This window comes from Gobio gobio (genome assembly GCF_949357685.1).
Source record: "Gobio gobio genome assembly, chromosome: 2".
NCBI classification, from domain to species: Eukaryota; Metazoa; Chordata; class Actinopteri; order Cypriniformes; family Gobionidae; genus Gobio; species Gobio gobio.
Genome location: NC_137098.1, coordinates 51,349,477 through 51,366,189, shown reverse-complemented (window position 1 = coordinate 51,366,189; position 16,713 = coordinate 51,349,477). Strand labels below are relative to the sequence as shown.

At 37.8% G+C, this 16,713-nt stretch overlaps 1 protein-coding gene across 2 annotated transcripts; it reads right to left on the bottom strand.

Annotated features, from left to right (window-relative positions):
- Positions 1 to 10,040: 10,040 nt before the first annotated feature.
- LOC307122543 (uncharacterized protein) lies at positions 10,041 to 16,586 on the bottom strand. 2 transcript variants are annotated; one of them, XM_079810576.1, is made up of 8 exons: positions 16,475 to 16,586; positions 15,209 to 15,462; positions 14,717 to 14,855; positions 14,248 to 14,390; positions 13,966 to 14,018; positions 13,160 to 13,284; positions 12,379 to 12,693; positions 10,041 to 12,095 (listed from the first exon to the last, which is right to left on the bottom strand). In XM_079810576.1, exons 2-8 carry the CDS (start codon positions 15,421 to 15,423, stop codon positions 11,736 to 11,738), a joined length of 1,350 nt encoding a protein of 449 aa, XP_079666702.1. In that variant the 5' UTR covers positions 15,424 to 15,462; positions 16,475 to 16,586; the 3' UTR covers positions 10,041 to 11,735. The 2 variants fall into 2 exon arrangements, with proteins under 2 accessions (XP_079666702.1, XP_079666703.1); XM_079810577.1 differs by lacking the exon at positions 16,475 to 16,586 and having other exon boundaries at positions 15,209 to 15,613.
- Between the last annotated feature and the right edge of the window lie 127 nt (positions 16,587 to 16,713).

The following is a 16,713-nucleotide window of genomic DNA, read 5'->3' as shown; positions in this document are numbered from 1 at the left end:
TTTAATAAGGGTTAAACTTTTTCCTGTGGAAATGCATTACTCACTTTACTTCCAAAATGAATACTTGCCTTTATATGGATGTCTTTTTCTCAGAGAAAACTGTAAAAGAGAACAATGAATGTTGACTATGCCCACAATCCTTTGGGGTTTATTTATGAATGAATACTTTTATTAAGCAGGGATTAAATTGATTGGAATTGGTGAAGACTTTTATGGTAAAGACTTTTACATTGTTACAAAAAACTATTTATAATAAATGCTAATCTTTCTGTTCATCAAAGAATCCGGAATATGATATCCACAAAAATATTCTACATCATAACTGTTTTCAACATTGATAATAATAAGAAATGTTTCTCCAAATCAGCATATCAGAAAGATTTCTGAAGGATGCTGTTGTGACACTGAAGGCTGAAGTAATGATTCTGAAAATTCAGCTTTGCCATCAGGATTCATCTTTATTATTATTATTTTTTATATAAAACAGTTATTTTCAATTGTAATGATATTTCTGTTTTACTGTATTTTTTATTAAATAAATGCAACCTGAGTGAGCAAAATATGCTTATGTCACTTATGTAACACATAGCAGATGATACTGTCAACAAACAAACCTTTACATATATGCATTACTGATGCTTTTGTCTAAAAATGACTTATATTCGATACTTAGGCTTACATGGAATTCCCTGAAAATCTAGCCCACGGCCTTGACATTGTGCTCTACTGTTTAGGCTACAGGAACATTTGTCCTTACCTAGCAAGACGCATATTTTTATTTCTGTGCTGGGAGTACAAGGCCTCATTCAATAGGTTGAAATGCTTGCTCATATTTTCCCAGTGCTCAAGGAGGTGAGTCTTTAAAACCACAGTGATTCACACGATCTTTGGTGTGTGGAAAAAGATTGATCCGTAGATGCCAGAAACACCTAGAAGACATGCAGCTATACAAAAGCCAAACTGAGAGAAGTAAAACATTGAGTTGCTTTGCCAACATCCACACAAACAAACTGGCATAAGGTCATAAGTACACAGTACATAACAATCAACTCTCTTTGCTCTATTAATCAGAAGCATGTGAAAACATTTGAACACAAAATAAACTAGTCAATCTAAGCAAGCTCTGTTTTGGCAAACTCTAAACTTTCTGCGGAGTAAGGTGTATCCTCACAGTCACCCCGCTCTTTAGTATGAAGGAATGACTCCACTACCACTGTTTATTCCTCATTCAAAATCAGTTAATCTACTGATATACTTTTGTGACTGCCTTGAATTGCATAATGTACAACGGGTTGAACTAAAGCATGATACTTTACATGTCATCAAATCTGAACTGTAATCATTTAAAAACCAGAGATTATTAATTTATCATCTCCACATATCTCTCAGTCTTAATACCCTGCATGCTGCATCAGATGTGTTTGTCTTTTTGTCTATTTCAACACTTTTCATACGCAAATTGTAATGACGTGCAAGTCTGATTTCAAAAGTCTGGTTTCAGAAGCTTTGCCCCTTTCCTCTATTCTGTTTTTCTTACGGACATTTGTATTGCATCATATGAAATTAATAGCCATTAATATGCATTCTAGATGAGAGTGCTTGTAACCTTAATCTCTGAAATTGTGAAACTGAATTCTGTGTTATACAGCATGTTCCACCAAGTCATTTGGAAACACCCTCCACACATGTGTTCTTTATGTATTTGAATTAATCTGTCTATGATCATTTGGCTCTGGTCACCTTCCACTGTCTCCACATTCCAGCTCACAGAAAAAACAAACAAAAAAACAAAACAGCTTTTTTTACTCGCTTTGGTACTATTTTCACAAGCAAAGTGTGCATTTTCAAATTCAAAACTCATGGTGCTAATATCACAACAGATCATCAAAAGTGCACTTTTTTCAAACATTTCAGCATATTTTCAATTGTATGAGTACAATACACAAAACCACAAAGCATCATTTTCACCACAAAAATAACTGTTTCATCTATATAAATGTTTCATTCACAGTAACTGCCTTTCATAAAGCTCTTACTATAAAACTTTTGATTTGCATCTTTTCTCGTTCAGTTTAATACATTTGTCTATTATTTAATCCAACTGATCTTAATGGTTAATCAATGAATCAGTTGGTACACCTATACACTCTCAAAAAAAAGAGTACAAAATTGTACCTTTTAAGGTACAAGTGGCCGTCACTGTGGTGGTACCCTTAAGAGTACATTTCTGTACCTCTAAGTCAGGGGTAGGCAAGTTCGGTCCTAGAGAGCTGATGTCCTGCAGAGTTTAGCACCAACCCTACTAAGCCACCGAAGTATAAAACGCATGGCTCCCAGCATGCTTTGCAGCATTAAGTATGTCACCATTGTTGAGATTCATATGCTGATTCTTGATATCTGTGTGCGTCTAAACTTTTATTCCCCTAGAATGTATTTAAAAATCAAAATTCAGAATGCCTGATCTGTGGCAAGAAAGTATTGTTGGTGAATATTATTTATTAATAGTTTTAGTCAGTGATGAGTTCAGTAAAACATTTTTCTTCATGACAATTTTGGTTTATGGCTTCTTTTGATTTGAACAGATTATGTATTTTGTTAACACTGTAGCAAAAACTACAAACTCACATAAAAAGCCAAGAGTCAAGCTGCCAAACTAAAGGAAACACTGATCACCATAATGGTGGTCAATATTATTGATTTTCAATAAAACCAACATCTAAACCTCTGTAAATTCTCAATAAGAGCTTCTATAGATGTCTTTCAGGGTTGGAGCCAAACTCTGGACAGCGACTCACAAGGACTTAATTTGCCTGCTAATGGTTAATTGTAGGGGTAATTGTACCCTAAGGACCAATTGTGTACCTTTAAAGGTACAGTTATACGTTTTGTTCCCCAAGGAACAAAATTGTACCTCCACTGTACCTTTTTTTCTGAGTGTAGATTTCTTCAGATATTGATTTTATATACATAGTTTCTACTTTGTTTGCAATTTCCGATATGAATTAACATACATAATGAATTATTTTACATTATAAGCTATTTATCTTAGATTAAGTGTGTGCGGGTGTGTGGCACATCAACACATTATCAACACATTATGGGGACAAAATGTCCTAATATCCTAAATCCTTGTCCTTGCGGGGACATGTTTTGGTCCCCATGGCCATGAGGAAACAAGCTTATAAATACAGAATGTGTGTGTTTTTTTTTATGGGTAGGGTTAGTGTAAGGGGAGAGAATATACAGTTTGTACAGTTTGTACCCATTAGATACTGATGATAATTCAGTAACAAGGGTGATTTGAAACATGTACTGTCTGTATCTTGCATTGTTTACTGTTTAATGAACTGATTGTTAAAAGTACTGAATTGAAAGAAGATCACACTGCTGTGTTTCGGTGATTAAACCAAATGTTCTCATTACATATTACAATAATCTTGTGTTTTAAACAATGATTAATGTAGACTGAAAATATGTGCAACTGAATGAAAGCATTACATCAGGTTTTGAAAGAATGACTTGCTGTGTTACAAGTGTGATCAGTTTGGATTTGTGTACTAAAAGTTTTGAAAATGTACACCTTACTTGTGAAAATTATACCAAAGCGAATAAAAAAAACTGTAACAGCCAGCTTTCCATCATCTCTACCCACGTTTTGGTGAAACTAAATAAACTATACATAATAAAATCACTCTTGATCTGTATTGTAATGTGATATATCTGCTTCTTGGACTGCAAAGTACTAATCACATCCTATTATACATTGTGTGTGTGTGTGTGTGTGTGTGTGTGTGTGTGTGTGTGTGTGTGTGTGTGTGTGTGTGTGTGTGTGTGTGTGTGTGTGTGTGTGTGTGTGTGTGTGTGTGTGTGTGTGTGTGTGTGTGTGTGTGTGTGTGTGTGTGTGTGTGTGTGTGTGTGTGTGTGTGTGTGTGTGTGTGTGTGTGTGTGTGTGTGTGTGTGTGTGTGTGTGTGTGTGTGTGTGTGTGGGCCTATATAAATTCAAGATTTTCTCATTAAAGCACTTTATAGCTGTTTATATAAATCTAATTTACTACTAATTTTATCATGCATTACAAATACAGATATTTTTGTGAAGGCAAATAATCAATTGAATAAAATATATTATAGCTAAAAATAGCCAAGCGGGAATGTAAAACATATTCCAGAATGATGCATAGATATTTAAGTCATGACTCTGCACCTCTGGGACATTGTGGTACATAGGATATTACATCACTTGGAAAACCAGTGGCTTTGAGTGGGGGAAAAAATAGTAGAGTGGAAAAGAACAGAACTGAAGAGCAAAAACATCTGGAAACAGTCTACACATCTAAGGATTAAGCCTAAAGGGATTATCTTTCAAAAAGAGAAATTACATCTGAGAGTTGTTTTAAAATTGCAATTTTTAAATAACAGTACATGTGAACAATTTAAAAAAAGCATTGACTGAACTGTTTTTACATAGAATTAATAATAAGACAACTTATGAGTTACCCTAAACCCCTATTCCCCCTAAACTTTGTGAGACATTTGGGTGGAAAATTCATTACTGGGCATGTTAATCTTGTAGGGGGACTCTTTATTAAATCCCTGCAATAAAAAAAACAAAGCTGTCTGGTCTTGGCTAGTCTTACATTTACATTCACTCATTTAGAAGATGCTTTTATCCAAAGCGACTCAAAAATGAGGAGAACAATAGAAGCAATCAAACCAACAATAAGGACTAGTGACTAGTCCCAGTTAGTCTAGTACAGTACACTCTAACAGGTTGAGTTAGGCAGTTCCACCCTATGCCAGGGTCTTGACAAATCAGGTCCTCCCTTAAAATCAGGACTCTATCAACTATCAGTTAATGATTATTAATTACATATAACAATATTAATAAAAAATATGTATAGCTTATAGTGCATAATAAAACAAATTAAACATAAACAATATTATTTAACTTAATTATTATTAATAATAATAATTAAAGCCTATTAAGCGAATAATTGAACATCATTCTTTTTATAACTGAAATATTTGTACATTTAACACTAATTACATTAAAGAGGATTGGGAATTAATGTAGGGTAAGTACAAATGCGTGTATAAACTAAGCTATCAGGCTATTCAGGTATCTGTATGCTATGCTTGTACATAAGCTAACTAATATAGACATTAATGGTCATTATAACATAGTTCAAACAGCATTTATCATAACATTGTAATTAGGTACGAAAGAGAGTAATTTGAGCAAATGGGATCGTTTGGAGTCCTAACAGAGACCGATTTTGAGGGAGGACCTGATATGTCCAGAATAAGACATTTGCAGAGAAGGAAGAGAGGAGTGATTGACACAAACCAAGGCCAATGGGATCTTTCGATTTGCGCCACTTCCTCTCTGCAGCCCTGAGTTTAGAATGATGCTCACGGAGAACATCAGATAGCCAGGAGGCAGAGGTGGAGGGGTGGCACGGGCTGGCCTGGATGAAAGGGGGCAACATTTGTCTAAACAAGATGTTAGAGTGAAGAAAATAGTATCTAGTAATGAGAACTGATTAAGGGAAAGAAGTGTGGATGAGGCCAACAAGGATATATAGGGGGGAGGGTGAGAGGTTACACCGAAAGGTGACCTGTGGTGTGTGTTTTATCAGGAAAAAGTCTGAGAATAAGATAGAGGAGGACGAGATCTGAGGTGAGGTGTGCAGTGGAGCAGCGTATGATCAGTGGAGCAGTAGGCTAGTGTGTGTAAATAAGATCCAAATAGTCACCTGATTTGTGAGTAGCCACAGTAGTGTGTATATATATATATACACACACACACACACCTAAAGGATTATTAGGAACACCTGTTCATTTTCTCATTAATGCAATTATCTAATCAACCAATCACATGGCAGTTGCTTCAATGCATTTAGGGGTGTGATCCTGGTCAAGACAATCTCCTGAACTCCAAACTGATTGTCAGAATGGGAAAGAATGGTGATTTAACAATTTTGCGCGTGGCATGGTTGTTGGTGCCAGACGGGCCGGTCTGAGTATTTCACAATCTGCTCAGTTACTGGGATTTTCACGCACAACCATTTCTAGGTTTTACAAAGAATGGTGTGAAAAGGGAAAAACATCCAGTATGTGTCAGTCCTGTGTGCGAAAATGCCTTGTTGATGCTAGAGGTCAGAGGAGAATGGGCCGACTGATTCAAGCTGATAGAAGAGCAACTTTGACTGAAATAACCACTCGTTACAACCGAGGTATGCAGCAAAACATTTGTGAAGCCACAACACGCACAACCCTGAGGCGGATGGGCTACAACAGCAGAAGACCCCACCGGGTACCCCTCATCTCCACTACAAATAGGAAAAAGAGGCTACAATTTGCACGAGCTCACCAAAATTGGACAGTTGAAGACTGGAAAAATGTTGCCTGGTCTGATGAGTCTCGATTTCTGTTGAGACATTCAGATGGTAGAGTCAGAATTTGGCGTAAACAGAATGAGAACATGGATCCATCATGCCTTGTTACCACTGCGCAGGCTGGTGGGGGTGGTGTAATGGTGTGGGGGATGTTTTCTTGGCACACTTTAGGTCCCTTGGTGCCAATTGGGCATCATTTAAATGCCACGGCCTACCTGAGCATTGTTTCTGACCATGTCCATCCTTTTATGACCACCATGTACCCATCCTCTGATGGCTACTTCCAGCAGGATAATGCACCATGTCACAAAGCTTGAATCATTTCAAATTGGTTTCTTGAACATGACAATGAGTTAACTGTACTAAAATGGCCCCCACAGTCACCAGATCTCAACCCAATAGAGCCTCTTTGGGATGTGGTGGAACGGGAGCTTCGTGTCCTGGATGTGCATCCCACAAATCTCCATCAACTGCAAAATGCTATCCTATCAATATGGGCCAACATTTCTAAAGAATGCTTTCAGCACCTTGTTGAATCAATGCCACGTAGAATTAAGGCAGTTCTGAAGGCGAAAGGGGGTCAAACACAGTATTAGTATGGTGTTCCTAATAATCCTTTAGGTGAGTGTATATGTCAGTATAATAGTGTGTACTGGCCAGCGCAAGATTCTCATTCTCATTGAAGACCGGATGTGCCAATACGCATAGTTACATGCGCCATTGGCTTCTGTGCGTCAGATGCCATGTCACTTAATGTTGACACCGCCTCTCCAGATAGACTGTAAAAAATATGGACATAGTGTCTGTGACGTCACCCATAGGATTCTGAAGAGCAGTTTTGAAGCATAAAGTAGGGTCGAGCTGGCCGTTGCCATCTTGGCAGCGCATCATCGCGCGTCACTCCCAGATAACAGAAAATGGGCAAAGAGGCAGGGCGTGGGTGGAGCTGAGGTGACGCGATGACTAACAGACAGCAAACAAACAACAATCCACCTGTCACTCAAAGTGGCCACGCCCTTAATTATGCAGAACTTTAAGGCTTTATATAATGTAAACGAATGAGCTATAAAAACAATTCACCCCCCTCACAGTTGTCATGAAGGGCAAAATTAGATATATAGACCAAACCCACAATTTGTACCAGGCTGTAAACATGTTTTTTTCTGCTGTAAAGTTGAGCATTTTAACATGGGGCTCAATGAGATTCTGCTCCCTTCTGGAGCCTGTCCCTAGTGGCCAGTCGATGTATTGCAGTTTAAGTCACTTCCTTATTGGCTTCAAGAGAAACTGGGGGAGGTTGCCGCTTGGGTAAACGGAAGCTTAAACATGCTTGTTTGATGTGTGAGAACCAATGAGGTTCATTCCACTCAGCACATTCATATGGATAGTATTACGATCTCTTTATGAACTTTTTGAAGCGTTAAAGTGGTTTGTTATTTTAGCAGTTAGCTAACGTTATCGATCAAATCTGTGCCATGACAATCTGTGGGATGTCCTCATTCAACTACAAATTTACGTTAACACAGCGATACGAGGATGCGCAGGATATTTTCGCTTCAGCTAGCCTAGCGTTACAAACAGTCTCCATATTTTAAATAATTCTAATGTAAATGATAACGTTCAAAGAATATGAAAGACCAAGATCCTTGTGCAATTTACCGCATTTGGTTTAGGCTGGGTGGTTTAATTATTATTTTATTTAGCTATTTGTTGTCAGGAGAAGCCTAGGCCAGGGGGTTTCAAAGTGGGGTCCTCCAGAAGGTTCTAAGGGTCCCCAGAAACTTTCAGAGAATAAAAAGACAGAGCAAAAATGTCTACCGAACATTCTAACCATTTCATTTCTAAATGTCTTACCGTATACACTTTCCAGAAATGTAGTATGTTTGCTTCTTATCTTTCAAGTGTGTTTTTCTCACTATAGTCCCCTTTATCTCGCTCACTGGGGGGGGGGGGGTTCTTAACGCAGTACGTAAGCTGCTTACATACATTTATTGTGAAAGTTGCTTTTTCATATAATTTTAAATTGAAAATGTTCTTCTTCAGGTTAATATATCCAACATTAAGTATAGCCAATTTAAGTTGGGAAACAATATGTTGTATTTATAATGTCATACTTACTATTTAACAGTTTAAATGTTTTTTCATACATAGGCCTACACATATTTTCATTTTAGGAAGGGGGTCCCTCATAAAAGGTTCATCATTTTTGGGGGTCCTTGGCATCATAAAGTTTGAAACCCCCTGGCCTAGGCTATGTTGTTGTGGGATTGACATATTTGGAGACCTTTTTAGTTTTTGGCCATGTGAGCAACATATAAGATCTGGTGAATCTTGACACTTCTTCTGTGATGAATCAAGCTTCCAAAAACAACTGAATAAACAAATGTGAAAGCTGTTAGAATGAGTTTAAAATTCCAGAGCGATGCGTTTGGTAAAACGACTGATGAATAATTAGGCTAGTGGTCTTACGTTATCTCCACTGTAGACCCTATTTTGGGGATGGCGACATCAGTGAAAGTTACTCACATGGAAACTCAGTGACTCAGAATTCATTTTTTTGGATTGTGTGTCTGCATTGTTACAGATATGAGTAGCTTGCGTAGCGCGCGCAACACGTTGGTTTATCGTGATTTCAACAGCTCAATGTTTAAAATTCCCAGTGCGTCAGTTTGTAGGCCCATAGGTTCACAGTTGCTGACTGTGTATTGCACAATTCATGTCTTTGGTAGCCGATACAAATGCCCTAAAATGACGAAAAGTAAAAACACAAATAAAAATAAATAAAAAACACACACGCACAAAAACATTTTTGCTACAATAAGAATATGACTTGAAAAGTAAATCCGATCCTCTTCCCCCTCTTATAATTTTTTATTGTTTTCTGGAATTCACTTTTGCACCTGGTAGGCTACTGTCATATTGATATATGATACTGATGTATGTTTATTGCCAGGTTTTTTGTTACAATAAAAAAAAAATGCTAAAAAAGGTTCACAGTAGTTGTTTAAAACCTCACGTCACGCCGACGCCTGCTCGTGCATGTACGTGCTGCCATCGCGTGGCTGGAGTATTATTCGTCTTATTGCACTTTAGCATTAGCATCGTGCAACAATGAAGTTGTTTTTTCACTAGGCTTCCATTAAGTTGTTCCATGATCGAACTTCTTTATGATGTATTGTATTAAAATTGGCAGAGTAATTTAGCCAAATATATTTAAATCTCGTAAATCACATCAAAATGTCTAATGCTGGATCTCATGCGAGCGTGTATGAGGAATTCAATGACATGTTCGGACAGTTCTGCATTAGTTGCGGTATTCCAAAATCCAAATGTTTTGAGTATTACAAACGAGTTCAATGAGGTCACAATTAATGCTTATTTATTAATGACTAACTGCGGCATTCTTGAAATCAAAATTTCATCGCGTCGGCACAGGGCGCCGTGGCTTAGTTGGTTAAAGCGCCTGTCTAGTAAACAGGAGATCCTGGGTTCGAATCCCAGCGGTGCCTTTTCGTCATTAGCAATAGCACTTACAATAGCTCTTGCGGTTATTCTTTTGGAACAAGCATCTGACATTATGAAAATGTTATTAATACAATTGATCAGGTTGTGGTATAACTCTTCAAAATATGACTGCTTTAACCTGTAATGAAAACCATTTATTCTAATAAGAGGAGATCATTATAACTACAAAGTCTTGATCAGTGTTTCCCAACCTTTTATGTATTTCCACTACCAACATCAAATCTGAAATGTGCATTGTTTTCCAGAAAATTTGGTTTAGGGTTTCATGATCCTTCTTTAACTTGGTATCCTTACAGGGCTGTATGTTAACTTATTTTGCATATAGCACTAGTACGACAGAGGTTGAAAGTTTTGTAGCATAGGCCACGCAATTGTAGCACAAGTAAGAAACGTCTATTACCACCTCTCAACCAAAAGTAGTACAGATCATCACTTAAACAGGCATGTGACTGACAAAGGACAATCATGTTCCATAAAGGGCACACAAACACAACTTAACAATACATGTTTTCAGACACAAAAATGACAGACTGCAGGAACATAACATATCTTGCTTAGCATTAAGTCAATTTGGTTTATATAGACCAGTTTCACTAATCACAATCCAAACAACATGCATCCAATCTTCCCAAGTATCCACTGGGACCTGCTTAAAAGGATAGTTCAACCAAAAATGAAAGATCTGTATTGTATGATTTACTTTCTCCTGTGGAACACAAATAAGTTTTATTTGGAAAAATATTTTTTTAACAATGTTGGTGATCAAAGACTTTCGGTGACCATTAACTTCCATAATGAACAAAATACATGTTTTAGATTATGGTATAAATGGTACAGTGTTATGGTATGGTGTTATTTTTAGCGGCATCTAGTTGTGAATTGCGATTTCACTGTCAGGGGACCCTTACAGTATGGCCCGGTCCCAAATGGCACCCTAAACCATAGCGGTCTTCCTGCGATTCTGCACTTTCATGACGAAATGCCGCTTTGACTGTCGGGAAGAACTCCACCACGGAACTCGCACCAGTGCACGCTCGGCAGAAGTGCGCATCGAGGGCGCGCATATCGACCTCAAAGGGGGCGCCTAAAATGACAAATGAGGGCTTAACGTAGACTGGGTAAACCCAGCCTGATCTGCCGGCAATTTGATTTCGCCCTGCAACTCAGTCTGGAAACCTGTACATTAATTTCAACTGCTTCTGTTATGCTTTTGCGGGAATCAATCACTGACTGGCACGCTATTGGCGGGATAGAGAAGTGATGGGTCGTTGCCTGTTGATCACGCCTCTTGTGGTCTGATTGGTTGAAGGACTATCCAATTGCATACAGTCATTTAATTTATGCTCGTTTATCACGCCTCTTGTGCAGTAGAAAATACATAGCAGACTCCCCAGACCAATGTTCAATCTTAAATTGAGCTTGGTCTGGTGATAACCAGACATGGCTTAACGGCTATTTCTAAGGTAATAAAAACATAACCATTCATTATGTAAGGTCTTTATACACAACTGAAAACCTAGTTATGCATATTATATTGCATTTCTGTCAATAGATCCTCATAAATACTACACACTGAACTGTTAAAAAATGCATACTGTTAGTTAATTTATGGTTTATTATTTTAAAAGCAGCTTATTCCAAACAACACGACTAGAAACTGAAGATATTTCAGCTCATAAAAATATAAGAGTACAGTTAGATATTTTATAAAATAATTGATAAAATATTGAACAATTTGTTAATATCCTAATTTTACTTGCTACGCTGGCATATGCCTATTAGCATCTGAATAATGCTATATTTTTCGATCACAGCTTATGTTTGTTTTTTAACAGCCAGAGGCTTCTGCAGCCGCTGGCCATGCAAATCGTGCACCTTCCACTCCATGTCTTTGAGGACAGTGTAGTTGTAGGTCTTGTAGTTGAGCATGTCTCGGGCACGGAACACTTTGTTGGATTCGTACAGGTTGCTCCAATAGCGTGGGAGGGGTTGGAATCTCCCCAGGTGGGCAAGCTCGTCATTGTAGGCCCACTGCTCTGAATCCAGTTTAAGGATATGGCGGGTGGCAATCCCACGGGAACGACGGGCAGCAATGTCCAACTCAATATCGTTCTCCATATCCTCACGTGAAGGCAGGGGGAAAGATCCATCCAACACTGACAGGACAAACTGAGACTGAGGGAAAAAGTGAGGAAACAAAGAAAGAGGATGTATTTTGAAATCTCTTATAAAAGATTACTCTAAATTGTAATGTAGAAACCGGCATTTTCTGTAAAGCTGCTTTGATACGATATGTATTGTGAAAAGCGCTATACATATAAATGTGAGTAACTAATGTTAAAAATGGAACCTTATTGTAAAGTGTTACCAATAAATCTAAAAACAAAAAACCATAAAATTAGAGAAATACCTCAGTTACACATATTCCATCAAACTAAATGTGTCTTTCGCAACTAACCTGAATATGGAAATGTGGGAAGGGGCATATAGCTCTGCAGATGCCCACAATAAAGAGTGATGGGTAGGCCGGAGGTATTAGGAACTTATAGAGAGGCCAGACGAGGTGCTCCCGCACGTTTACACCCACTTTCTCATCCAGGAATGGGAAGGTGAAGTTGTAGCCTGTGCAAAACAGGAACACCTCTGGCTTGGCCCTCTCCCCATCCTTGAACTCCAGAGTCCCATCATCCAATACAGAGGTTACTGGAGGAGCCTGCTGGACTCCTGGAGGAAGGGGGCAGGTCAAAGGCCGCTGTCCATGACTCAGGATCACCTGGAGGTATATAAAGGTACATTTGCAAAGAAAAATAAGATACAATACTTGCAGTAAACAAACAATCATCAATAAAAGCACAAGAAAAAGTTGGTTTCTTTTGTCACAAATCTGAGTATAAATAAATATAAACTTGTAAATGGAAAAACTGGGCACTAAACCACTGAGGATCTCACACAATCAGACTTTTCAAGTTGTTCCGAACACAACAAACTTAGGAGGCACATGACAAATGAAAACATGTTCTAAAACCAGATCAAAATATCAAAAATGTTTGATATCCTCCAACTGGATGGAATCAAAATCTGTGCCCATCATACACCACACTTTTCTGTTTCCGACAACCCGAAATTAGCAGACTGGCTCAGATTTTTAGCAACTAAAATTGACTCAAATCAAGATCATGTAGTATTTTTTAGACTTAAGTCAAATATGCATCATTATGAATAGCTATACAATTGAACACCTTAGCATTAACACTGGCGAGCTCCATAGCAATATCTAGTCCAGAGAGACCCGCTCCCAGCAGCACCACTGACTTTCCCGCCAGAGGTTCAGCACTACGGTAGTCATGACTGTGCATCAGCGTTCCTAAAAAACAAACAAATAAAACATTTTGCAAAGTTGTATAGATTAAAAAAATATTTAAATTCCCTATACGACCTAAACTGGCAAAAAACATTGCTAATTTAAAAAATATGTTTTTTTGTGATGTCATTTTGAGAAGTGAGGGATTTACACATTTTCTAGTTTATATTGTACTTTCATCCTACACACCTATGAATGATTTGGGTGTGCAAGGCACTATATTTTTAAGCAATTACAATTACTAAAACTGCAACCCTAACGTAAAATGCATTAATAAATTGACATGTATAGCATTTCTATTATTTAATCTGATACAATAAAGCCTTGGCAGCTCATTGCACTTTGTGAAATGGATAACATATATTCCAATCTCAACATCATAAGAAATGTAAAGGTTTAACTTCCAATTAATCCACCGATAAATGTTAAGTAATATAATGATTAACCAAAACTGCGTCTACTCTCGAACATTAGCCACGGTTATAAGTAAAGCATTTCTCAGAAGACCCCTCACGCTGATAAACTGATAACATGTTGCAACAGCACACTTTAGGCATTTGCAAGTGCAAGCACATTTTTAAGATGTTTTGCTGCAAAGCACACACCTGGTTTGCAAGACATCAAATTCTTTTGAATTCCTTCACAAAAGTAAAAACGTATTATGTAATGTAAGGAAGGGAAAACCTTTGAATTTTTCCAGTCCATGTATTGCAGGGATGTAGGGGTCATAGAAATGTCTGAAATAAACACACATAATTGAATTTGTAAGACTCAATTTAATAATCGTCTCACCTGATTACATAATCACATTTTATACAGGGAAATTGGCACAGAATACAAGTAAGAGTGCAAAAGAGTTTCATTGCATCATTAGTTACTATTTAATCCACTGTACTCAATGACCTTATTGATCTAGGCATACATTTAAATACTGTTGCACATAGGAAGGTTTTGCAGTGCACTTACCCATTACACACCATAACAGCGTCAAATCGCTCTGTAGTGGATTTGCTGTGGTCTAGGCCATCATTGGAGGTGACATTCCAAGCCAACCCATTCCACCCACCCTTCACATCTACTGGGGTCACTGAGGCCACTGAGGTGCCGAACTTGGTGGAAGAGAGGAATACACACCTATCAGTACTTTCTTTAAGATTCAGACTGATGGTTATCAAGCAAATTAATGAATCAGCAACATTCAGTCCTTTGTACAGATGGCTATAAATTCTCCAGTAATTTTCCACAATCCCATAGACTGATCATAAATTAAACAGTAAAGATAAGGTATGTGATTTTTGAAAGGAGCAGGACTGACTGGTAATAAACAGTGCATTTGATGCTTATCTTTCAAACTATGCAAGGAGCAAGAAATGAGCTGACATGTTGAACATGAACAACGAGGTTAGAGTATTTGAAAATGGTTTTTTTCTTTCACCTGTATGTGGTCCCACAGGCGAAAATGATCACAGTACTGCTCAAGGTACTTCCGTACCTCTGTGTGATGGACAAAAGAGGGGAGATGCTTTGCAAAAGGAAAGTCAGGGAACGACATCACCTCTTTGGGAATATTGGTTCTATCATGTGAGGAGAATATATGGCAAAACACATTATAAAACTACAATACAGCTTTATACACAGGCTAATGATATTTAAAGAAGAATTTAAATGGAAGGACATTAAGAACATTTTTAAAAAAACATTAATACAATGGTATATGTACATTACATTTCCATAAGGAAAACTACAATCGTTATCAAACGGAAAAGCTATAAGATTGCTTACAACACTGATAGACTCTTATTTAATTTTTGATTTAAAATGTTCATGGGTCGTCAATCCATATCTCTTGCAATATTACAGTGCAATGTAATATAAATAATTTCAGTTGCATTATAAAAAGGATAACCACTGGCACTGATAAATTCACCTGAGGTCCCTGTACATGCTGCTGTGAATCGGTAAGCCATTGTCGTAAAACCCCACTCTGTCCTCATAGACCCATGTTCCTCCAATGTTCTTGGTGAGCTCGTATACCACAGGTGGCGCGAAAGTGTCCGGGCGGGAGAGGAGATGGCGGGCCGCGCAGAGTCCCGCAGCACCGGCCCCGATCACAGCGACGCGCAATTTCCCAAAGCAGGCCATCTTTATGCAAAATGCGGGTATGAACTAGAAAGTTGACACCTGACGAAATAGACGCAGATACCTTGGTGAAACCAGTCTAGATTTCAAACCGGTAATCTACAGCTGTCCTGGGTGATCAGTACTGGGGTCTGTCAGTCCGTCAAAGCGAATGCGAATGCTCGTCTAATTTTATAGAAGACGAGTTGGATTCTGTCCAGCTACCCCGGCAATCAAATTAACCCTTCGTGCTTTGAAGTCACATTTTCATTGCAAATCGACTTAATACCTCAAAAACTTCTATATGAATTAAATATAGCAAATATGTGTGTCTGAATTTAAAATTTACGTTATAGTTTTACATTTAGGGAGAAAATAAGTTACATGGACATGGTGAAGACTTAATTCCGCCTGTGTGTATGCATAACTTCATGCGCGAGTTTTATCTAAAAGCATTCTGATGTAACTTTCATATCAGTAATTGCTCAAATTAAAATAGTTTAAATATGAATTGCGCTGTGTTTGAGAAGGTTGTAACTTGCCTCGCTTAGTCGCTTGCAATAGTTATTTTCAGTAGGCTAATCCACCAATCCACACCTGTACATTGATACAGGAAACGTTACGATCATGTGACGTTACTTGTTGGATTCAGCATTTTCTTTCTTAAATCCCAACATACTTTACACAAGTGACATACGAGTGCAATTTTCACTTCCTAAAAATAAATTTTTCCTCGCTGCGAGCAGGGTTCGAACCTGCGCGGGGAGACCCCATTGGATTTCAAGTCCAACGCCTTAACCACTCGGCCATCGCAGCGCCGGAACTACACTCCACAACTTCCGGCTTTGTTGTTGAAAACAAAATATATGAGATTATTAGATAAATTAACTAAAATAACTTTATTAAATCAAAAAAGCCTCGCGCAAATTAGAAAGTAACATAATCTAGCTTTTACTTACCAAAATGTACGCGGATATCACGTTTATGCTTTTTTTATTTTTTGCCAAATTATTTCCAAAATGATCAAACAATTATTTGTTTGTATTTGGAGTAAATATGAAGGAATAAACCGTACCGTGAATGGATGCTGAGAGGACAAATGCAGCTTTAGCGGACCTCCAGCAAACACTATAGGCTAGGCTACTGGTCTAACGTTACTTTTTAGTTTTATCAAACAGACATCACGTGACGGTTTTGGTTGCCAGATGCCCTCTCCAATTCAATGTTTTGGGTGCAATTAATAAACCAATAAGTGTTTTTTTTTTTTTATACAATAAACTAGACATTTTAACTACTCTCTGATTTAACTTAACA